This window comes from Sesamum indicum, linkage group LG4 (genome assembly GCF_026168435.1).
Source record: "Sesamum indicum cultivar Baizhima isolate 11 linkage group LG4, ASM2616843v1, whole genome shotgun sequence".
Taxonomy (NCBI): Eukaryota; Viridiplantae; Streptophyta; class Magnoliopsida; order Lamiales; family Pedaliaceae; genus Sesamum; species Sesamum indicum.
Genome location: NC_142660.1, coordinates 10990248 through 11015015, shown reverse-complemented (window position 1 = coordinate 11015015; position 24768 = coordinate 10990248). Strand labels below are relative to the sequence as shown.

The window sequence follows — 24768 nt, the reverse complement described above, 5'->3', positions numbered from 1 at the left end:
AATAAATGTGTTAAGCTAGGTGCCATTGCGCGTAGGGTACTAGAGTATTCCAAGTAGTGGGGAATATCCCGTTCTATTAGCCACACACTGAGGTGGTGTGGGGATGCCATGTTTGTTGTAATGTCCCGTACTGATATTACTACACTGAGATAGATAATGTAGGGATATCGCATACAACCGTATCATGTGTTGTATATGATATGACATTATCGGAGATGGTGGTGGCTGGCAAAATCATTGATTGATGTACTCCAATTAGAGTACATAAGGCCCTTAAAAAATAACAATAACGTCAAATCCTATGTCGCGAATTGATTTACAGTTATGGGCATGTATTATTCCTTACATCTGTTGTTGCTATATGATGAATATTAGTTAGATGATGTAATTGTGTTGTACGTGACTTGCTGTCTATTTGTGTGTGTGTGTGTGTGTGTGTGTGTGTATAAAGTGGTTATTTATACTTAACAGAGTAGGCATTTCATTCATTCCCACGTACTTTTCAGGAGATAGGTCACACTGACTAGCCACATTGGATTTTGAGTCGCGTCGTTATTCTTATTAGGTGAGAGTAAATATAAACTTTTGGTAATTTCTATTATCTCTTGTGATATGTATATATTATATTGACAAAATAGAATTTATTTTACGAGTTGAAAAGAAATTGCTTATTAAATGAGTTGCAATTAAGAAAAGGGTGAAACAGTGATAATTAAATACAATGAGTAGGGGGTGCTACATTCCAAGTTAGGTCGGGCCAGTATGCAGTGTTCCACTTACAAGTTAATAACATTAGAAGTTTTAAATTTTGAGAATGGTAATTATAAAGTAAAAGAGAGGATGGCTTGTGAACAAATTATAATAGTCTTTATCTTATTATATGTGACAAAGATATGTATAAAGGTTGTGGATGAGTTGATACTCGTGCTAGTTATTTTGTAGAGTATGTGAGTATGTGGTGTAATTAACTATGGATTGTTTTTGTTTTCTATATAAATAATATTAATTAAGTAGTATAAAATAATATTATCATTGGGCAGTGTGACATGTGGAGGGCACCTTATTTTACCCAGTTACATTTCACCTCAATTGAGTTGAGCTCTAAAGTCTAAGTAATAGCAAAAAATAAAAAAAATAAATAAAAGGCCCTCTTTCTTGAATTATATGCGTACATATTATGTAGATCTATCTGTGTATGTATGTGTGTGCGCAGTAGGAGTGGAGTAGAGTGATAGATTTGAGTGAAGAGGTTTAGAGAGACAGACAAACTAAGAATTCATTCTACCAATTATTGTTGAGTGGAAACAGTTGCCTCCAATTGTTGAGAGAAAAAATTGACTCAAACTACCACCTAACGACAAAGAATCAATTGCAAACAATCATGTCACTGTAGTATCTTTACCTGCAAGAGGCTTGTCATAACAAATATACAGAGCATATTCAATAGTGCTATCAATTACTTACATCGAATTGAAGTTTCTGTATGTACTTGTGGCTCTTCTATGAAAACAACATTCTGGTTGCTTTCGGTCACATAACTGAAAAGCCAACAGTGTAGGGATGTTGAAACCAGCACGTAGATATCTTGTTTGCAGGACTTGCTGAGTATTTATTTCACATTCATGCACGCCACAACCGCAATTTGAAGTAGACCATGGTATAATTGCTATTGTTTGGAATGTTAACTAATTGAAGGCAACATCGGATTCATGCTAAGTCCAGATCCTCCAGAATCACCAGGCTCGGCATGCTTCACACGACCAAAATATCTAATATGCCGTAACAATCTTGCCAAAAAGGTGTTATGGCATATTGTGGAGCTATCACAAATAATTGCCACATGTTTACGTGCTCTTGTAATAGCTACATTCATTCTCCTGCTATCTCCTAAAAACCCAACAGCTCCCAAGTTGTTTGAGCGGACCTGAAAATATCAGATGAATTTCATTAAAAAAATACAGCTATTGCTTCTTATTGACCATAAGGATGGTATCTGAAACTTCCATTTGCTTCTTATTGATTATAAAGATGTAAATTACAGTTCCATCAAGGACATGATGGTCGATCTAAATAACAGAAACATGAAAAAAGCTTCTGCCAGCTGACTCAACTGGTCGGCATAAGATCATCATGCAGTTTCATCAATATGTATCTATAAACAAACACACAAATCCCATGGCACCATAAGTGCAATTTAATTACTGAAATACTACTCAGGAGGAAAGCATCGACACAAAAGGTCATGTAAAGGATCAATTTATTCCTGTGATAAAATGTGTATAATCAGACAAATAATGACAAGCTTTGAATTGGTTGATGCATAAAACCTTTCTCATTATAATGTTAATTGTTTGCTAGCAAAGACAGTGGCGCTACCTGGAAAAATATCAAGCAAAAGAATAACATATCTGATGTACTCTGTTGTGTTCAAGATATGCTACTAACCTAAGACATTATAATTTGTGCAACAATGCTGCAACTTTGTGGAGATATGTCCTTCTATTTAAATAACAGCCTGGGAAGAATTAAGATAAGTAGCATGCTGCGATTCAATCTTACAAATATTTATAATATTACAGCTTACCATTGATATAATCACAGCATCTGCTTCGCGGCCTTGAAAGCTATCAACAGTTGCAACCTCAACACCCGTGGATAGGGGAAACTCTTCTAGCCTGTCTCTTAGCAGTTGCACTTGTGCAACATAAGGAGATTGCACTACTATGGTTGCTGGGCTGACACCTAAAATAAATACTAGCAAAATCATGCCAAGGATATTTGCAATCCTCTAATGTTAGTAGTCAAATATTTCAACAAAGAGATGACAATTTGATCGTTATTATGATTTTTTAATTCAGGACAAAATATCTTATACACAGTTTATCACTTCCCATAGCTTACTGCAGAATGCAGAGAAAAGCAAGCAAAGACCATAAACTTGCTACTTTCAACAATCTTCGGTTTGTAAAGAAATAGAACCTAATGGTAACATAACTGAATCAGAACACTCAGAATAAGGACGAGAATGTCCTAAAGACCAATTATAAGATTTGATCCAGTATTTTGAAGTTCTATGGCTAAAAGTCTGAGATGCTCTATAGTAGTATACCTTTTGTCAGAAACAAATAGTCCTCACTTTCACTCTTTAACATGTACCATGACCTAAATGTCCACCAATCATGCCAATTATCCCCCTGAAACTTTACACATGTTTTGTCCACCATATGTAACAGTGAATCAATGTCTCCTCAAGAGCTCATTTTGTAGAATAACTGTTCTGTAATACTAGCCTTCAAATGATGGAATTGTTATCTGACTTAAACTTGATAGAGCCAAAATGCTACCCTTTCTCTAGCTTTTTTAAACACATAGTTGCATCATGCTATGGTTGTACATTCTGAAAGCTTCTAGGCATGGGGTGAGGCAAGAACATAAATTTATGTTTTTCAGCTGTTTGGATAGAAAGATCATACATTGTATCTAAAAGCAGGTAGATGGGAATACCAGCATATATCAAGGCAAAAACATGCTGTACAACAATATCTGCTTCTCCTTCATTGTAGAAAGAGCCTGTGCCAGCTGGATCTAATTGTTCTTCACAGCCAACAGTTAAACTTCCGTATGGCATTCTTGTGTCGAGCAATAGCAATGGGCATTGCGTTATCCATGTTTGCTGCAATAAGTATAGATTATTGTCATACTTGCACATTTAAAAAAAGAAAGATCATGGGCCTAACTGTTTTGCCAGTTTAATTGGCATGCCAGTAAGCCAACATAAGAAGACAAATTATACGACACATTGAACAACTAAAACATATATGATTACTGACCCCGTACTCCCATACTTAAATGTCAAAGACTAAGGCATGAATCCATATAGTAAATGAGAGACAAAGTCACGACAAAATAACAAATAAATTAAATACCATAAAAAGAACTAATTCGTTCAAGATACTCCAACTAGAATTTGTCCGCACATAAAAGAATTAGTTACTTGTGAAGTTGTAGAAGCTACAAAGTTAAGTATATCTCAGTTTATACTGTGATACCTGTAACCTTATGCATGAACTTTTGTGTTGTTAGGAGTAAGATAACAAGAGACATGGTTCAGCTGAGCTTCCCCAAATTGTTTATGCATCAAATTTGGTTCGTATAATGGCCTTTAAGCAATTATTAACATTGTGAGTTCCAGAAATGTGCACAAATGGTGCCAAAACGTGCTTCAAAGGGATATTTTTGGACAAGCAGTAACAACGAATGGTTAAGAAAGATTTTTTATGATGTGAATTTAATTACCGGTAACCATTTCATGTTCCAGTTGAAACTTTTATGGTTCAATCCTCAACCAATAAGGAAACACTCTGGTATAGGCTGCTTGTTGCTATATTTGAACAATGGTCAGTCTTTAACTCTGCTTACCGAATTCATGAACTTGAGGGCCCTGGATATCTATAAGAGCTCTTGAATGGAAAAGGAACAGCAGATCTCCTTCATAACAGTGGCATCAAGAGGAGGACAGCAGGCTATACTAAAAAGTGGTGGGTCCTTTTGACTTAGAATGCTACAGGAGATAATTGACATCCCACAAGCCTTATTTCCAGCATAATTGCAGCTTGATTACAGGTGCACAACAAGATCAAATATTCATCTTCTGAAGCAATTCAAGTAAATGAGCATTTTAACGGTGAGTTGATCAAACATAATGCAACTCTGTGTCATAATATCCAATCCCATGATTGATTCCAGCATAATCACTGTAAATCTTAATAACTTTTAACACATTGGTTCTCATATAGGTAGGTAGTCTTGTCCTTTTGTTATATTGTTCCTTGAGAAACACAACTACCACATAAATTCACTGCTTTGGCTTTCATTATTCAATATTCAGAACCTCAGTGTTGCCATCTCCCACTGCAATTGATAGTAGCAGTAGTGTTGGAATTGAGGTACAATGATGAACAAGCCAACATAGAGTTGGAGAAACACTTTGTTTCAGGTGGGAACAAATCCATTCTGGTTCAACAATAAAGAAAAGAGAATATTTTGCTCCTCTCTGACTACAGCTCCACCCTCCTCCTCCTTGATGTGTGAAGTTTCACTTGCAACCAAAGAAGTAGCCCACTTGCAACCAAAGTTTCATTGACAAGGATATCCAGCTCCACTGTCAAAGACTTTTTGCTTCAATCCGAAGAATGCTATAACACTGGTAAGTTACTTTTATAGTTCTAGATTCCCAGTAGGTACTTCCATCAGATAAGATATAAGACTTATCATACAAGAGATCCAATCACCACCATGAATACAATAGTCTCTTGTGTTCTATATGTCTCAGTAGATAGAAAGTGCTCTCCTCCTCAGAGTCAGAGGGAAGATGGCAAGTGGAGGGCTCCATGAGTTGGAGATATTCCCATTTTTACTCAAGATAGAATATTTGCTTTTTTCCTTTGATTACTTAAACAGATCAGTTGCTGAGTTTTACTTGCAAACCAAATTACCAATAAATGAAGTAACCACTGTAAATATCAAAGTTGCTAGTTATTTCTTAGACACAATCATTGGACACAGGTATCTTCATGAGTATTGTACATGCTATCTTCAGAAGGGGGGACTGTCAACAATAAATGCAGGTAATAGTTTTTTGGCACTTAGCACGTAAGCTTTCTGCAACTTGAAGGGAACTGATGAGAAAGTATAATCAACATGATTGTATGTGAAATATTGCGTATGTAAAAATCCACGGACACAACAGAATGGATCAGTTTAAGCCCGATGCACATGATCACTTTCAGAATATAATAAATAAGTACAAAGAATGGATATTTGTCAAAATGCACTCTACCTTAACCAACGGGGAATCTGAAAGAAGATGAGAAGTGACACTTGCAGACGACTTCAGTAACCCATTATACATCTCTTTTGAAGCCCAGCTAGCTATTGCATCATTCATCCTATATTGTATTGTCAACTTTGTTGCAAGAACCCCTTCGTGCAAAGTTGCTGCTCTCTCCAAAAGAGATACTCCTAGACCACCTTCTAAGGCTTTTCTAGATAAGATCACCGGAGCAAGTTGGCATTGATCCCCAGCAAGTATACAACGCTTTCCTAGCAATATTGGAATCCAGCAAGAAGGTTCAATGGCTTGGCCCGCTTCATCTATGACTACCAAATCAAAAAAGTTAAGACATCTGATCATTGGGTCAGCTGCTCCAATGTTAGTGGTAAGTACAACTTGAGCACTTGAAAGAATTTCTCTAACTGTTTCTCTCTCCTTCTTCTTCATTGTCTTCCCCAACTGTTTCAGAAGCTGACGTATGCCAGCAGCTAAAGAATCATCTTTTAAGCAATAGCTGAGGTCCTTTCTTAAATCAGATTTCTTCCTCTCAAACTCTGATCTAAAATCTCCAAGTCTACTATTGACAATTTCAACCAATGACTTGGAAGCTACGGTTGGCGATATCCGTGCTGGATTACCGACCCGCACAATATTAGCACCGATTTCAGACAGTTTCTCAACCATGTTGTCTACAGCTGCATTAGTAGGTGCCGTGACAAGCACCCTTTCACCCTGTTTGACAACAAGTGAAATTATTTGCTTCAGCACACCAGTCTTTCCTGTTCCAGGAGGCCCCTGAATTATCAGTACAGGACGCTTCTTGTTTAAACCTAATGCAATTGCTCTTTGCTGGGAACTGTCATAAAATTCAGTGTCTAACAATCCACTTAATTCCACTTCAGACCAATCTACCAAGTTATTACCCTCAAACCTTGTGATATCTTCTTTATCTCCGAAAATTGTAGTCACAACAGCTCTTGAAGAATTCTTTTTCTGTAAACCTTTCTTCTGAAGCATCATTAAAGCTTCACAATTACGCTGCACACAGCAATTAATGGAAGTGAAAACATATGTGCCAATTTCAAATGAACAATTATGGAAAAAAGGCCAACCAATATTCACGAAGCTGATAACATTTCAGTTGAAGAGGATGTTCATTTTACATGATGTTATGCTCATACGGAACATTTCCTAGATGATAATCTTTTACCTTCAAATGATTTATGGTTGTTTTTCTTAAAGGTTAAGGAATTTGACTTCTATATACTAATCCCTTTAGAGGTTCATTTAGTACCTCATATGTGATTGCATCAGCCAATCCTTGGATGCGGTCTATGCGGATACTCTTGCCAAAAAGTTTAGAAAAGGTAGGATCACCATGACGGGATTCCAGAGCCACACTGATGCTACATCCATCATCCCCCAGATTATTAACAAATCCTTGCATGGAAGATGTCGCCCCAGCCCCTCTCTTGTCACATACTCTCACACAGACCATGTCTCCGGGAGAAAGGTTAGTGGGTGGCAATCTGTGGTTTCTCTCAACTCTAAACAAAACCAAATGCATTCCTCCTAATCCTGCATGTACAAGCTAGTTCTGTAAATATGCAGGGCACAGTTCTATATTGTCGTATGTTATGTTACAGTGGTGGGAATCCAAGCCAGTTAACCTGTAGATGTGCTGATCGCGTTCAGATTGCATATTGTGTCACAAAGTTCTTGCTCGGCCTGGGCATGGCTGACCAAGAACTCTATGGGCCTTGACGAACTGGAAAGATCATCAGGTGTGGGTACAGCATTCAGCTCATCCTGAGTAAACTCTAATTCGGCGTCCCTCTCTATCCGAAGTAGATCAGACATTTGCTTGGTAAATTCATCAATTCTGCACTGCATGGCTTTAGCCTTGACGAGTTCCAATCCCAAGACACCATGGACAGATTTGGTCAGGGAAGTCTTCCTCGCGATGGCTCTATGCTGGGCTGCAAAAGCATAAAATCAGTAATTCAGGATACTAGGAATATCAATTGGCAATAGGCGGAACAGAGGTAGAGAGAACCTGAACTGGCGAGTTCCTTGAGCAGCTTCCATGACTCAGTTTCACGCCAGTTATGAATGAGTGTTTTATGCTGGAGGTCCTGGAGAACGTCCCTGAGCTCCCTCTGGAAGTGGTCGAAGAGTGTGGGATAATGAGTGCAAGTCTTGAGGCAGATGGCCTCCAGGCCTAGGGGCATGGGAACGGCATTGAGGTAAGGCTGAGCCTGAATAACAAAGGTCAGACCCGGTCCCATTCTCTGTTTCAATTCGGCAAAATCCCCCTGCATCTCTACCATAGCGAAATCCAAAGCCATGGCTTTCATTCCTTGGCATATCCATTTCACAACGCCTTTGCCCAATTCCCTCCGTCCCAATGGGTCTCCACTCTGATACAGAGCACGCACGCTCCTTGGACCGTTTTCTTGATCATTGACTTTCTTTCTGGTTTCTTCAGATACTGCAGCCTTCTTGTTAGTATTTTTGTTGGTGACATCAGAACCACCGGCATCTTCTCTATTCTTGCGGCTTCTTCTCTTGGTGGCACTGCGGCTGTTGCTGCTATTATTTGCACTGGCCCAAACACGATGTGAAATTGGAGAAGCTACGAACACTAGGTTCCTGTTGCGGTAAAGAGAAATTGATTCAATGGGACGGTGGCGGAGGGCCGGGGACTTCAACAGTGATGTTGACACGCCGCCACAGAAGATGCACGACGCTTCCATCTTCCTATGCTTGAGGTCCTCCTCCTCCCAGGTTAAATGTAAAGTTCAAATAGTCCCACAAAATTTCACCCACATTGGGCACAGAACGCTAAAATCTACAGAAAAAGAACAAATGGTAATAAATTTATGGAGGAGGATACTCGTCAAAATTCTGAAAGAATGTCGACTGACTCGTAGCCTCTGGAAGAACTGGGTGGTTCACTTCAGCGAGAGGTGGGGAGGGTGTTGAAAAGTCAATGTTAGGGTCCCATCTCAAAACTAAAAGATCCCGATTCCATTTATGATTGGCCGTTAGCGATTCTAAAATGTTTGTGGACTTTGTTAGGCCGCGCCCTCTCATTTTCCAGGACAGCAAATGGGTCTATCAAACCCATAGTAACAAATTGGGGCGATATTTTTTTGTCCGTCAACCCCTCAAAAAGGAAAAAAAAGAAAGATGAAATTGGGATATTGACACAATCTTTTTATAGAACAAATCTATTACTGAAATTCATAAATAAACTTAAGCTAATTTTTATCTCAGAACTGCAAGATGATTAGATAAAGTTAGAATAATAACATACATATATGAAATAGCCCAAATGAAAGCAGATCTTCTTCTGCCGTTGTTTTTGTTCGTCCTGAATGGGTACACTCTCGGTTTCCTTTGTAGTTGAATAATGGTTTGGAGTGTTATATTGTTTATGGTTAGTTGAAAAATTATTTGAGCCAAAAAAAAAAAGAAAAAAGAAAGAGAGATAGAGAGAAAAAATGAAGAAATCTGGTGTTGGGGATTGATTTTTTTTATATATATATCAAAAAAGATACTTTTTTAAAGGAAAAGCCAAAAAAATAAAAAAATATCATAGATATTTTTTTTAAAGGAAGAAAATTGAGAACGACAAAAGAGTAAGGAAAAGGATTTTTGGAGAGTGGGCTTGAATTTTTTGGGCTGTCTTTTTGTGGTTTTGTACAGATTTTCGCTCATTTTGTTGGGCCAAATTTATCCAAGGCCTTGGTGGCTCAGATTTCAGATGGTGGACCCTTGTGCATGGATCTTTAGTCCAGGTTGATGCTATGCACTTTTCTTTGGACCTTCAAGATTCATTAGTCATCTCTATTCGGCCGATAGATTTCGCTTGACAATGGTTGTACACCATCTATTCGTAGAGCAAGCCATGACTGAATAGCTGCTGCTCGCTGTGCACCATGCCCTTGTTGTGGCATTGTTGCTGCACTTCATGGGCATCCGAATGCTGTTGTGAAGTTGCTTGTCGAACATGCTGCAATTCCTTTCCTCTTTGTGGCAAACCATCAAACACTTGTAGCACATTATTGTCAACCTCTGTTTCCTTATTCTGTAAATGTTGACCTAGCCTAGTGTTTGACCCTCACCCACGTTCAGATCACCCAAATCTTGAGAATCCATTCTGACATTCAAATGGCCTAAATTCTGCGACTTCTCAACAACAAGGTCCACCGCCCTCTGATTGATATCTGGCAAAGGCAAGCTCAGCATCGTTTGTTGCTGATGGTCCTGAGCAGCACTAGTTCCCGCCTTATATCCGTGCCACAGAATCGCCTCCGCCTGGTTCAGCCGCATCCTCGATCACCTGTTTGCTCTTTTTTTGTCGAGTAACACTCTCAAATCTTCTTAAAGGGGTTCTGCTTTTGTCTTTGGTTGCGGTCTAGGGAGCCCTTTAGCATAACAAGATTAGAAATCATGCCCCAAATGTTTACACCCACTGCAATACTTAGGGAGATTTTCATAATTCACTTCTAGGCAACCCTCGACTATCCTTGCCAATCCAAATTTTCGTAATCCGTTTCTAGGTTAAATCCAATTCCACACAAATTCTTGCACATCCTGGTCTAATTCACTTAGATGTTGTTTCATCAAGTTTCAACGGTGCCCCAAGAAGTTCCTTTTTTTTTTTTTTTTGACAAAATGCATAAACCCCCCTGTGTTTTAAAAGGTTTGCAAAATTTTCAGAATAGGCTAAAAGCTCCCATGTGTTTTGTAAAACTTAGCTCGATTGCCCCCTCTCCATTAAATCTAACTAATGGTATTAATCTTTTAGTAAATGAACGTTATACCCTTACTTAATATATATTATTTCTTATTTTAGTGACCGTTGGATCTTTTTTGATCAAACATTGATCGTTAAATCTAATGAATTAATCTCAACCGTTAGATTTTAAGAAAAATAAAAGGTCTAGATTTAACACATTATTTAATTTATATTATATATAAATAATTTAAAACTTTAAAATATATTATTATTATATATTAAAAAAAACTAACTACCCCACCCACCCCCTCCCCCCCCCCCCCTGCTGCCCCCATCACCATCCCACCCCCTTTACCTCGGCTCCTCCCTCCCTCACAAAATCTCGTCACAGGCGACGAGATTTTGGTAAATCATCATATCCCCATAAATTCTTTATCAAATTAAGTGAGGTCGGTCTCGTTAGAATCGTTTTAAGACACGAGTCTGATGGTGGTAGTCTGAGATTGAGATTCGATCTGACGGAGATGAATCAACGGCAAATATATTCGACGATCGTTGCTTGAGCCCACTCTCTATGATCGATGAAAACTCAAATTGAAGTTATGAAAATGTTCGTCTTGAAGAGAGGATTTTAATGGTACCATTGGGCATCAGAAATTGTCCGAATGGTGCAAAATTATCATTAAATATGAACCTAAATCGGAAAAAATGACTACCAAACGCAGCTGACACGCGTCTCTTCCACTTCCCGTTAATTACTAACAGAATGGGGGTTTTTTGCTGATTAAAACAAAATAGGAGGGGGTTTTTATCCTATTTTGAAAATAGGGGGTGTTTTTTGCGTACTTTTTAAAACACAAGAGGGTTTAAAGCATTTTGTCCTTTTTTTTAGGTAATGATAAATTTCATTAAGTAAAGAAAAAGTACAAAGTGTACAAATCAAATAGCAATTTAAGTACGCCATAGTATCCGCCATAATCTATACAAGACGATAGTACTAATGCTATGAGATAATTCAGCACTAGGTATACGGAGTCTAAGCTCATCAAGAATAATTCGAGCAAGGGACACTGCATCGCGAACTAACTGTTGGTACCTCCGTCGATTCCATTCTTGCCAAATGTGATACATAAGGGATGCCAAAAGGTTACGATATGCAATATTGATAACATGTTTCCCCCTCCATGTTCGTGCAGCAATAAATACATCAATGGTCCATCCTCTAGTGGTCCAAGAGAAGCAGACCTCACGTTGTAACAGTTGAAGACATTGTCTAGCATAAGGGCAACAAAAGAACAGGTGCTAGTGATTCTCCACTAGAACATAATACACATTCACCTTGGAGATGCTGAAGCCACGACCGATCCATGGTGGAGAGCCTCTCATGCAATGCTAACCATAGAATAAAAGTGTTTCAGGGATCTTGAAAGGACCATAAGCAGTGAAGACCAGCCTACCTTCGGGTCTGAATATCAAAAAATATCGTGAACGCTTTTATTGGCATAAGAACCGCCATTAAGGGAAATAGAATATCGACCACCTCTAATTGCAGGTAAAAGCCGTGTGACATCGAGTATGGAAGCATTCCTCATCCTAGGCCAGTACCAGTCCCCATCCTAGATGACCACCCAAAGTAAATCATCCTCGCTCGTGCGAGTAAGTGAGGGCCCACGAGGGACATGCTGAATAAGCGGGCCCAGGGGATGCCATGGATCGTGCCATAGCGATATCCTCTCACCATCTCCAACCATATAATGTATATGCGACTACAGCGTACTACGTAATTGAAGGAGCTTCCTCCAACTCCAAGCTCTTAATGTAGCATCAACCGTCCATATAGACTTACTAGGCAGTCGCACCGAGTTAATCCACGAAACCCAAATAGAGTCAGGGTTCGAATTGACCACTTTCCATATATGTCGAGTCATAAGGGCCAAGTTAAGTCTAGTAAGATCATTAAATCCTTGACGACCCTCCTCAATCGGTCGACACACTTGTGTCCAAGCAACCTTAGGGTAACTAGTGGTCGATATTCCTTTCCATAGAAAGTTGCGGAGCCGCTTCTCAATTTTCTTGATAATCCCTTTTGGAAAAATAAATGCCACAGCCCAGTAGATCTCAAGAGCCGTGAATACAATTTTATCAATTGAATCCTTGCTGCAACGGACAACTGAAGGGCATACCAACCTTGTAGTCGCTTATCTATCTTCAGCAACAATGGTTTACAATCAGTGATTGTAAGCCTAGACAAAGTGAGTGGCAAACCTAAATAAGTGATGGGAAGTGTTCCCTCCTAAAAACCAAGGATGCCAAGGAGGATATCCCGTATTGGATATGCAGAGCATGAGAAGATAATATGACTCTTGGCAGCATTAGTATGAAGCCCGGATAATGAAGTAAACATCTCCAATCCCTCTTTGAACAACCAAACGGATCCCTCATCCACTTGGCAAAATAGGAGCAAATCACTAGCAAATGAGAGTTGGAATAACCCAATCTCACCGCATCTCTAATAGTAAAGGAATCCACCATCTTGCTCTATTCTTTGCTGATAGATAAGTCCTAGCACCTCCATAACCAAAACAAAGAAGTAAGGAGACATGGGATCACCTTGTCTCAACCCTCTAGCCCCTGCAAAGAAACCATGAATATCCTCATTGAGAGGAATCGAGAAAGAAGGGGTGGTGACACACTCCCGGATCCAGCCAATGAATTTCTTCGGGAAATTAAATAGCTACAGTGTCGCAAATAGGAAATCCACTCCACCATATCATAAGCCTTCCTCAGATCCACCTTCAACGCACACCGGGGTGGAGTGCGTTGTTGGTTATACCTGGAGAATAGTTCCTGAGCAAGTAATACATTGTCCCCAATGGAGCGGCTCGGTACAAATGCATTTTGCGTAGGGCTAATCAATTTATTAAGCACCATCCTAATGCGTTTCACTAGAATCTTAGTAATTGCTTTATACAACACATTAAAATAGGATATAAGACGATAATCACCAACAATAAAGAGATTATGTACCTTGAGAATTAAGGAAATGATCATCGTGTTTACTTGTCTTAGTAGTCGCCCATGTTGAAAGAATTTCAAGACGGCATTCGTTATTTTCTGTCCCACCATATGCCATGTAGATTTATAGAAACCTACAGAATATCCATCTGGGCTAATGCTTTGTCCTCCTCAATGTCAAAGATGGCTTCCATCACTTCATCTCGAGTAACGTGTGCTGTGAGTTCATCACCCTCCTCAATTGTCAACACATGCCTCGCCCACGACTGCAGGTGTGCAATATTTACAATCTTATCCCCACCACTTAACAAATGCTGAAAATAACGAATAAATTCAGTAATAACATCATCTTGATTAGTGAACATATTCCTATCTGAGTCCTTAATTTGAAAGACACGCTTTGATGCTAGGCAGACAACCAATTTTTTGAAGAAAATACGGGAGCATTGATCTCCTTTCATCCACTGCATCTTGGCCCGTTGTTGTAGTATGATTTGTTCTAGTTTTACGACAAGAATATAGACAAGTTTGCAGCAATGCTCAAGTGTAGGAGAAGCTCGTCCTGCCGGCTTCTAGCCAAGAGCTCCTGGGCATTAGCAAGGAATTCCCTTGCCAACTTAACATTTAATGAAAGATCCCCTTTGCACTGTTGAAGAGCTCTAAAAATAGGTTTAAGGACATAAAGCTTCCTCGTAATCGCAAATATAGTTGTACCCACAATAGTGTGCCTCCAGACTGAAAAAACACACTTTAAACGTGCCCCAAGAAGTCTTCCGATACTGAATAGAGCGATATCGAATTAATTAATTGGTAAGCCAGGGAGATTCACCCACATTGGTGGGGTAAATTATTTTTTTTATTAATGAAAAAAAATATATTAATACAATTTATTTGAATAGTATGAGTCGCAGTTTCGAAATTAAAAATTATTTTTTTTAAGAAAAGTGACCATGTCGTGGTTTCTAACCACGACTTAGTGTCGTGATTTCATGACTGGGTCAATTTTTATTTTTTATTTTTAAATTTTATTTAATTAATTTTTTTATAAATTAATTATATAAAATTAATTTCTAACAACATATTAAAGTACATAAAATCATAATATTAAAATTGTATTAATTTAAAATATTATAATTAAGCATACAAATGTAATAATGTATATTTTTTTGTACCATTGTAAAAAATACAATGAACTATACAATTCCAAATATAAAAAATATCCACCCGTTCCACAATTGTGTCTGTGGCATTGACGTCGAGGTCTTCTTATTTCCTCGCCCATATTTTGCATTTTTTGTGCCTCATTATCATCACCACCAAACCGACTTGATGTTATTGGAAAATTAGACTCCACATTATCACGATATGCACTAAACGATGGGAATGGAATTGGTGAAATATTGTATCCTGGTGCATATGGTTGATTATTACCAAGACCAAGGTCAAGATGTACTTGTAAAAAATAATCTTGTGTTTAGTTTGACATATATGGAGCTGATTGCAACTAATTATCTTGAGGCGGTTGGTTCTTTATGCCAATCAAACCAATTTTACACGGTATGAAAAATGTACCTGGGTTCTTACACTTTGGAGGTAGTTTTTGTTGGAGGATTACAGACACATTCTCCCCCATACTTACTCGTTCATTTCCTTTGAGCTTTCCCTTATTTGTGCACAGTTCTTTGAAAAATTTTGCGTAGCAAGGTATTTGTTTGATAGCGTCAAGTAATGGAATGTTTACCTCCACTTGCGAAAGGTCTAAAAAAGCTCCTTTTCTTTTTTCCTCCTTCTTGGCTTTGGTGAATCTTTTCGGGAAGGGGGCTCTAGTCACCGATACCTTCGGATAGTATTCTTTGGGTTTGACTTCAATCTATTTTTCTAGCGTTCTCTTCAGAACGTGTCCACATTTAAGGCCATTTTCGTCCATATTTTCCTACAACTCCTTTCCACTACGAAGAAAAATAGCACTAGCATTTTTTTAGGATTAATGACAGATTGGGAAGGTAATTTACCTTGGGACTCCAATTTACTAACAGATGACGCTAGTTGAATGATTTGAGATTCCAGCATTTGTATACTCATATGAGTCTGCTATTGGATTTACATTGAGTTTGTTTAAGATAAAACTGGACTGAACCTCTCTCTGCTTTGCTGTTTGACAGAAACGAAATGACAAAAAGGCTCAAAGTGAAAAAAAATATTATGAAGAAAAAACTTATGTGTCGGGTGATTGACTGATTCCAGTATATTGGAGGTAAAATTGTGAAACCTTTGAATTGCTGCCACTTGTAGTTTACTTTGGCAGGGGGTTATGGATCTAATTTTACTATTTTCATATTGCAGATGAGTTGGATACTCGATCATTTACGAGGCTGTGAACACTTTATAGGCAATTAAAGGGGACGTCTCAATAGTACAATTTTCTCTATTTTGCTGACTTGAATTTTTGCTTGAAGTTGTAGAACGAAAAAATATTTAAGCACTACCATTAAAGCAGATTGACTGCGTATTTAACTTTTCATATAGTGTACGTGCGATTATATAATCAAATAGGCAGCATTAGTTTGCATAAAAGGTAGGACAAGATAAAAGCTTAAACGTCGCTCTAGGGAAAGTGTATCCTATTTTCCTCCGAAATGGGAAAATTTTTAGTCATATGCAATAGGTCTTATTAAATTTCGAGCAAGTACAAAACTCTTGATGAATAATGCATTGAAATTATGCACTTTTGAAATATTTGGTGAAAAATGCCATATGAATTATTCGTTTTGAGAATACAGATCACTCGTTTATAGGAATAAACTCCTAGTTTTATCGAAGGTGTAATTGATTTTACTTGAACACAATTAAACAGATCTGACTTAACATTTTATGTTATAGATTTACATAATTTGCCACTTAAGCATTTTGTCTTCATTTAACTATCTATTAGTGGAGTAACTATCAACAAGCCACGAAGGAGTAACTCAGAGTTCACGTAGCGGGAAAAATTATTTTTTGGCTATTCACTTGCAATAGGAGAAAACTCGAGTAGTAGCTCAACATATCCTTCTCCTCTTTTGATTTTTCCTAAAATATTGTACTTCGAATTTTAAGTAATGAAGTTAGTTTTCTTATCGTAGTCCCAACAAATGAAACGAATTTAAACTTAAATATATTCTAATATTTATTCATAAACATATACTAAACAAACAAATACAAAAATACTTAAAAATTATACCAATTTTTTTAACTTATATAAAATATTATTTAAACTAATAATATATATAAGTTAAACATTTAATATTTTTTATTATTTTTAAATTTTGTTAAATTAAATAATTTTTATTCTTCCCCATCGTATTCTCTGACATCGATGAGTCATCGACGGTGATAAAAATGGGCAAGATTGGTCTCGTTGGAATCGTCTTGACGAGAGGAGTTGAACGGTGGTAGTCTCAGTCCATGATCCGTCCAAACAACGGCGATAAATTTACGGAAGAAATAAATTTAAAATTTTTGAATCTCAGCAAAACCTTGATGAAAATGAGCAAGATTGGTTTCATTCGAATCTTCAGGTCGAGGCGAGTCTAGTGGTGGTCGTCCCATGTCGGAATTCAACCGGACGAAAATGAATCAAAGCCAAGAAGCTTTGACGATCGTGCTCGGTAGGGTTTAAGGTTTTTTTTTAGTCAAAACACCCAAAGGTGGGGGATGCTTATCGGGGTCCCCATCCCATCTTCATTAAAAGAAACAGAAAACATTACAGAAAGACTCAAGAAAGCATAAAGGGAGGAGTACTACTCCTTTAAATTGTGATACAACAAAAAGTTTAAAGGAGCAATGCGGTTGCAATGTCACAACATCAAAATTGCCTGATGCGACGTTTGTTTCTTTCAGGCGGGGTTGGAGAGGGAACAAGGAACTGCTCTCCATCCTCTGTCTCAGCCGGATTACGGTTCAGTGAGCACACTGGATCCTGAATCTTCACCGGCCGTGTGCCACTTGGGTTGACATCATCGTCTCCCCCTTCTGATTCATCCGTGTCATCCCAAACCTTCAGTTGACGAACAGTCACTCCAAAATATTTCAGACCTTTGAAGAGTTTAGAGGCCTGCTGGAGGTTAATCCGTTTCTTCCTTGTTTGATTTCCACCCCCCATAGGAAAATACACAACACCAATAGCAAGATTATCGGCAGGCAGATCAGTCTCCACAATTTTATCATCGCATGCAGTGCAGTTAGCATTATCAACATGCTCATCATTCTCCATAATTTTATCATCATGCTCATCACTATCAACATTGTTATGAGAGAGGTCAGTAGAGTACCTGTTTTTGGAGCATTCACCCCTCTCAAATGTCTTGGCTTTTCCAGTCACCACCTGTTCCTCCATTCCCATTGTCTCCTTTCCTTTTGACTTCTTGGCTCGTGGAGGGAGGCGGGGGGTATTGCCCATTCTGTAGCACTCCAAGTTGTCGTGACCGACGTGTTTACAAAGGTTACAATATTGTGGAAGCTGCTCATATTCCACTTTCTGATGAATTGTGACTCCATTGATTTGTAGGTCAAAACCCTCCACAAGTGGCTTGGTAAGATCAATCTCAATGCCAATTCTAGCTTAGAGAGCTTAGATTGATTAAACGTGCAGTCATCGATTTGAAGTGGTGTTCCTATCATGTTTGCTACCGCAAAAAGAGCATCCTTTCCTAATACACCTGCCAGCAAAAACTATGATACAATAAATTATAATGTTCTTCTCTATTCAGTATTCAATTTGCTGAGACTGGAGTGAAAGGTAGCATATGGGAAATTGTAAAGATCCATGCTTTTCCTCCAGTAATCCATCTCTGCCTGTGCTTGCTCTGTTCTGTTAGCAGAAGAAATGCTCAGTTATATTAGTTGTAAATGCGAGTTCCTTAGTTGCGAGTGCGTCTTTCATTTACTTCATCATTTCTTAGTTAGTCTAGTTAGTTAAGAGAGTTTAGTCTATTAATGGTGGTTAGATTATAAAAGCAGAGCTCTGCTACATTCTGTAATAGACTGAATCTTCTTCTTCTTCTTCTTCTTCAATATTGTAACTTGATTAAAGAAAGTGTTAAGTGGGTATCAGACAATCCTAATCAACTAATACAAGAGATTGGAGTACAAAACTCCTTAAAATATACAAACCAAATATTACAGTATATAAATAAATAACTGAGAGAATAAAGCTGAAAAATAAGAGTGACAAACACTCGTTAATATAGTCGGCTCAGAATCCACCAGATCAAAAAATGAGAGGGACACGGCCACAGATAGTTCCGCACCCAAACGACACCAAGCCCATAGTAACACCACAAGGAGACACGACCACAACAAACCAGATCACTCAGATCACTATCTCACCCAGTCACAAAAGGCACCTCAAAGCTCACGATTTTCACGAAGAAGAGTTAGGAGGTTTTGGGTATTTCTCAGTTTCAATTATATCTTGGATGGGAAGAGGACACCCCTATTTATACGGTTGAGAAAAGAGGTGAAAGAGGAAAGCCATTAAACCTTTTCTTAAACCATTATCTTGGTTTAGGAAAGGTTCCATGGAAACCGGCGACAGAGAAAGGGAAAGAGTATCTCAGAAAATATCAAAGAGAATAGGGAAGAGGAGAGGCAGACGACGCCAAAGAAGAAATGAGAGTTAGGGCAACACTAGGAACAAATATAAGCACCAGTAATGGGTCGGGTCATGGGCCGACTTGTGGGCTGCTGGGTGGGCTTGGGTTTGGGCTTGTAAGTGGCCTATCAATAATTTAAGGTCATGGGCCATAGCAATAACAGAAATGCTTATCATCAATGGAGTTGTAGGAATCATTTGTTCCAACTTCCGTCTTCTTTACAGAAATTTTAATTCTAATTGGGTTTGATCAAATATAAATAAATTTATGGTAAGTGTAATACATTCCCTACACGATTGGTGCATAATTTTAAAAAAATAACGTAATACGTAACAAATGTATTATACTTGTTATGTTATTGATTTCGTCCAATCAAAATTTGATTTAGATAAGAATTTTTTGTAATATATATAGCAGTAATAAAAAAACAAGATATTTATTAAAAAAGATAAAAAAGGTGTCAAGACTAAGACAAACCGGATAGCCAACTTCAGTTCCTATCAACTACCAACCAACCCCACCCCAAACAAATATATTCCAAGAAAAAGAAAGCAAGTTGTAGAATTTTTTAAGCATAATTCTTCTGCTTCGGTTGGTGTTTCCCCATAAACTCGAAAGATTTTCAAATAACTCCGACAATCCTCCAACCCCCCCCCCCCACATTAAACTACTCCAACGTTTATTCAGTTATAGATAGTTGTATACAGAACAGTTGCATTGACATAAACTAAAAGAACCAATGCAGCAGATTACGCATCAAGACATCTTTATAGGTGAAATGAAAAACCTGGAATTGCTTAAATTCATCATATAACTCGTGGAGATAAACAAAGCGCTATTTACAAAGAAAATAAAAGGAAACTATGGCTTTGTGTAAAGAAACTAGGTCAGAAATATCACCAAGGTCAAAACATAAGAAAATATAAAAAACAAAGAAAAAAAGGAACCTTATTCTTTATACTACTTTTGTCTGTGTGTGAAATTATAATGTCAACTCTTGTTGATTCTTTGCTGACAGCCGTTTCAAGAATTCATATGTAGTGATCATTGTGATAGCAGATATGGACATAGAAGCCCACCTTGGACCCAACCCTCTGTAACAAGCCATCCATCCACCATCCCTCACCAGATTCCTCACTGTCTGCCCCAAACTTGGCCCCTTTCTACCATTCTCATTGTCGTCCAAAACCTGCAACCTTGTCTTGTTTGTGTCCAAAGGCATTGTGATCAAAGCTGAGAACCCTCCAGCCATGGCTGCACTCAGGCCTTGAACAACCATCACAGTTTTAGCATCCGGCCTCAATCCATTTTTAGTAACACTAGTTGTAACGTTGCTCACAGTTATGACTCCATTTTCAAGGCTTTCCTCTTCTCTCTTGCAAAGGAAACACCCGATTCCACCCCAAACAAGCCTCTGTGCCAGTGAATAAGACGCCCACCAAACAACATTTGATGGAGCACATGTCAGAATCGATATCCCAAATCCTCTTACCCCATCTGTATTCAAAATCTTCCTAAATGCATCAACCCCATTTATATATTTGCACGGCAATGCACTAAAAGCACTCTGAACTCGTCCACCATCAACTCAACCATTTCCTTGCACCATTAGTCTTTGGCTGATTACATCAACAGGTGTCCAAACCACTTGTGCCGCCATTGCAGCACTTAATCCGGCCACAGCATTGGCCACAGCTGCTAAAGTAGGCTCAGGAAACCCCAGCCTAGTGGCAGCCTTCCCCACATTACTCTTGGTAACCTCAAGTGCAGTCATATACAGAGCTCTAGCAGGGATAGTGCCCGTCAATGAGGTTCCGAATCCCCTATACAATCCACGAATCCCTTCATGCCTCATGATCCAAATTGCGGTTCTTACGCAGGGAACATGGGATTGAGCAACTTGTTGCCGGGTTTTCAACACGACCCCAGGGTATAAAGTGGCTGAAGCACCAGAAAATAAGGCTGCCAAGCAAGAAGAATTTGGACTTATCCAGCATTTGCCACTCTATATCTGCTGGAATATGAATTTCCTGGGCTGTTGGTTCTTCCGCAGCAGTACTCAAACTCATCTTCTCCTCTCTGGTCAGTATTTTTCAAGAGTATAAATTCAAAGTCCTAAACTATCCACTCGTGATCAGGCTCGATATCGCAGATCGCACTCTAGGCTTGTTATCTGCCTTCCGTTCCTGACCACCGAGATTCTGAGAATGAGAAACAAACGTTACCTAGCCGGGAAGAGTCCCGGCGAAGATACTCCGACGCCCAAGTTAGTTTTCCTCACAATAAAATATAATCTTCACCTAAAAAAGAATCCCTAAAGAGCAACCTCCCTCAGCTCCTAAGTACTGGTAAAATTATTCAAGCTAGAAAAATTACCTTCTCTTTGGGATTTTCTCCCTCTTATGCTAATTGCATCCACGTCATGCTGACGTGTTTTCCCACGTCTTCATGCATACTCTCCCCATTACGCATACGGTGCTAAGTGTCCGAGGTTATGGGCATTAATTATGCCATAAATATATAATCCTCAAGGGATTAACTCCCGGTCAAATACCTTAAATGCGTGAAGTCCCTTTTACCCTTTTTCTGGAGGATATATTGGTCTTTTCCAGAATTACTCTCATCATTACTCCCCCACTTCTCGAGTGACATCACTCTAGAAGTCGAAAAGTCTCATCCGACTGTTGGGCTGGTGATCTCGGAGTGTTTTCGAGCTTACACGTATTGCTTATCGTCCCATTCCTCGATTTATACCTTTTCGCAGTACAGGTGTCGCTTGTTGATTGGGCAATGGACAAATTTGAAACCGCCTTCCCCGTTATATATATACACATTCATTTCAAAATGTCCTCCTTCTTCCACATATATTACTCGACGCCGCTGCATTGAAGAGTTTAATCTCCAGTTGCCCTCTCCAGTTGCTTCTTCTTCAACTTTCGATCCTCACCTTCATTTTCAGGTACCATGTCTTCTCCTAATACTTCTGACATAGGGTCTAACTCCGTTGCTGTTTCTTCCTCCACTCCATCCAATATACTTCTTAGAGATTTAGTGCCCTTTAGACGTAGATCTCGTCCCACTACTCACGCGAATAGGTCTAATTCTAATGAAGCCCCTGCACCTGAGCATTCCCAATCTATGTTGCAGCGAAACCCTTGGATGGGGATAACCAGTACTGTAAGGTTACAAATCCAAAATATAAGGGACAAGTTTTTTATCCCCTCTAACTATGAAATAATTATTCCTCGACCCAACGACCGTATGCATCAGCCTCCACCAGGTTTCTGCTCTTTTTCCTTACAACATTTTGAAGCAGGATTGCGTTTTCCTTTGGCTCCTTGCGTGGCCCACATTTTGCGCCGCCTGAATTTATGCCCTATGCAATTGTCTCCCAATTTTATTCGGCATATTATCCTTTTCGTCATTATCATGCGAGTACATAGGTTTGAACCTAATTTCGAAAACTTTTGGTCACTGTACTCCTTTACGACCTCCGCGCGATCCGGGAATGCCAGTTTTTTCTAACTAACATCTCGCAAAGAGTGTAGGTTTCTCGATCCCTTGGCTTCCAATGTTGGTCCTTGGAAGACAAAATTCATCTTTGTTAAAACCCTTCCTAGTCGTGAGTGGCCCTTTTCTCTTGATTGAAAGGTAGATAAACCTACCCCTGTTACCGAAGGTGAGGGCTTAGATGGGGATCAAATAAGCAGCATTACCATTTATCGGTATAATCCGAAGAAGATTTTAGTAGAAGAGATTCTTTGGCTTGCCCGCTTAACTCCTGCTCCCCTCCAGGTGGAGGGTTCCTTAGGTGATATGATTTCCCAAATCTTATTTCGTCTGGTATAACAACCTTTTAACTAAATCCTTCTCTTTTTGCAGCGAACATGGTGAGTCAAGCTCGCATCAATCGACGTCTTCAAGCCCAATTTGAAGCTCGCGCTCGTGCTCGAGCTGTTGCACCCCCTGCCTCCCCTCTTCAGCCTACTCCCGTGGCCTCCTCAACACCCGAAGCTGACATCCCCCAAGTCCCTGGCCCCACTCCTATCGAAGTTGGTAGCGAAGAGACCCAATCAAGGGGTTTTCATCAGCATCAATCCGCGATTCCTTCAATTAGTGTGAGGTCGCGAGATCGTCCCTGCGAAGTATCACGGAGTGCTGGAGGACCGCCAGGTTAGACCTACATGGTCCCGATCATCCCATAGCTCAATTGGAGGGTGATAAATGGGTTCGTATGTACAAACTCCTTTCAGTATACATATGGATATATTAGCTCAGTAATTTTTCAACGCTCCTGAAAATCATAAAGAACCAAAAGCCTTGCCAATTTGCTGCACATCTAAACAGAAAAAACCCTAAATCAAAAAGGTACCAGTAAAGTTTTAACCTTTTACTGTATAAAATTCGTAGGGATTCTTACAAGAGAGAAACGATATTACCCTTTACGGCTTCATATGAAGGAGGGTAAACCGATTTTTGGCGCTTATGGTGCCATGTCCTGGACCGGTAGTAAACTACAGCAAAGGGGTTTAGCATTTCCCGAGAGCTCTTACCAGGAAAGTGATCATTTTTGCCTCGGTAGTTGAAGACTCGCCGATAACATCGGATCTTGCCCGGAAAAATCAGCTCTTTATACGCGTTTCAGAGTGCTGACGCTCTTTACAAATAGGACATATACAACGAGAGACAGAGAGAATATGGGAGTGCGTGGTGTGTTAGAGAGGGGGCATGTCCATGGGAGTGAGATGAGAGAGAGAGAGAGAGAGAGAGAAGATGTACAGGAAGTTGCGATGTGCTTAACATTAATATTTTCAAACATAATAATCAAATTCAAGACTATAAATTATTTATCTGAACTTAAGAATAGTTAGGTGAACCGGTAAGAAAATTATTTATAATTCAGTTCAAACCATGGCATTAATAGTTTTTAATTGTTTATACAATTATGATTTATACGTGTATCAAATTTAAGTAGCACGCATTTTTCTCTTATCTTGCTTTTATTAACTACCTCAAAACGTAAATTACAGCTATGTTTTTTGGAATTTAATACAGTTAATATATTTTTTTTTTATTATTTTAAAAAATTATAAGTATTTTATAATTTTATTATTTATATACACTTTTTGAACTATAGTCATATTTTCAAAAAAGTTAAAAGTATTTTATTGCATTCCACCTTCGTTTCTTTCACATTTTTACAAAGATTTTCTTTAAAGAGAAAGTAAAAAGAATAATTTTCAGTTCACAATTAAGAAGTACATAATTATTATTTTTATTTTAAAAGAATTTATAATTCTCCAACGAACCAAAACAATGTGAAAGGTAATTATAATTTATCTTATTTTAAAATAATAATGAGGTGAATTAATTAGGTGGATTAAAGCAAGTGGCTAAATAGGACAAGAGAGGTGGGGAGATTATCCAAAAGTATGTAAGATCTTATCCACAATTTCCCCCTAGGTAAGTAAGTGTACTCCAAGTCCAAACAACATGGGAAGTTTTTGAAGCTTGTCTTACTCGTAGGCCCTCCCATTCTT

General features: G+C 38.7%; 1 protein-coding gene and 1 pseudogene across 2 annotated transcripts; both read right to left on the bottom strand.

The window, feature by feature from the left end:
* Window positions 1–1369: 1369 nt before the first annotated feature.
* LOC105160188 (P-loop containing nucleoside triphosphate hydrolases superfamily protein) lies at window positions 1370–9041 on the bottom strand. Its single transcript, XM_011077455.3, has 7 exons — window positions 7890–9041; window positions 7504–7812; window positions 7128–7411; window positions 5840–6871; window positions 3505–3673; window positions 2585–2742; window positions 1370–1924 (listed from the first exon to the last, which is right to left on the bottom strand). The coding sequence occupies exons 1-7, from the start codon at window positions 8587–8589 to the stop codon at window positions 1682–1684; spliced, it is 2895 nt and encodes a 964-aa protein (XP_011075757.1). The 5' UTR covers window positions 8590–9041; the 3' UTR covers window positions 1370–1681.
* Window positions 9042–19994: 10953 nt separating this feature from the next.
* On the bottom strand, window positions 19995–24029 carry LOC105160190 (uncharacterized; annotated as a pseudogene). Its single transcript, XR_016065094.1, has 2 exons — window positions 23649–24029; window positions 19995–23567 (listed from the first exon to the last, which is right to left on the bottom strand). The product of XR_016065094.1 is annotated as an uncharacterized LOC105160190 (transcript).
* Window positions 24030–24768: the final 739 nt, after the last annotated feature.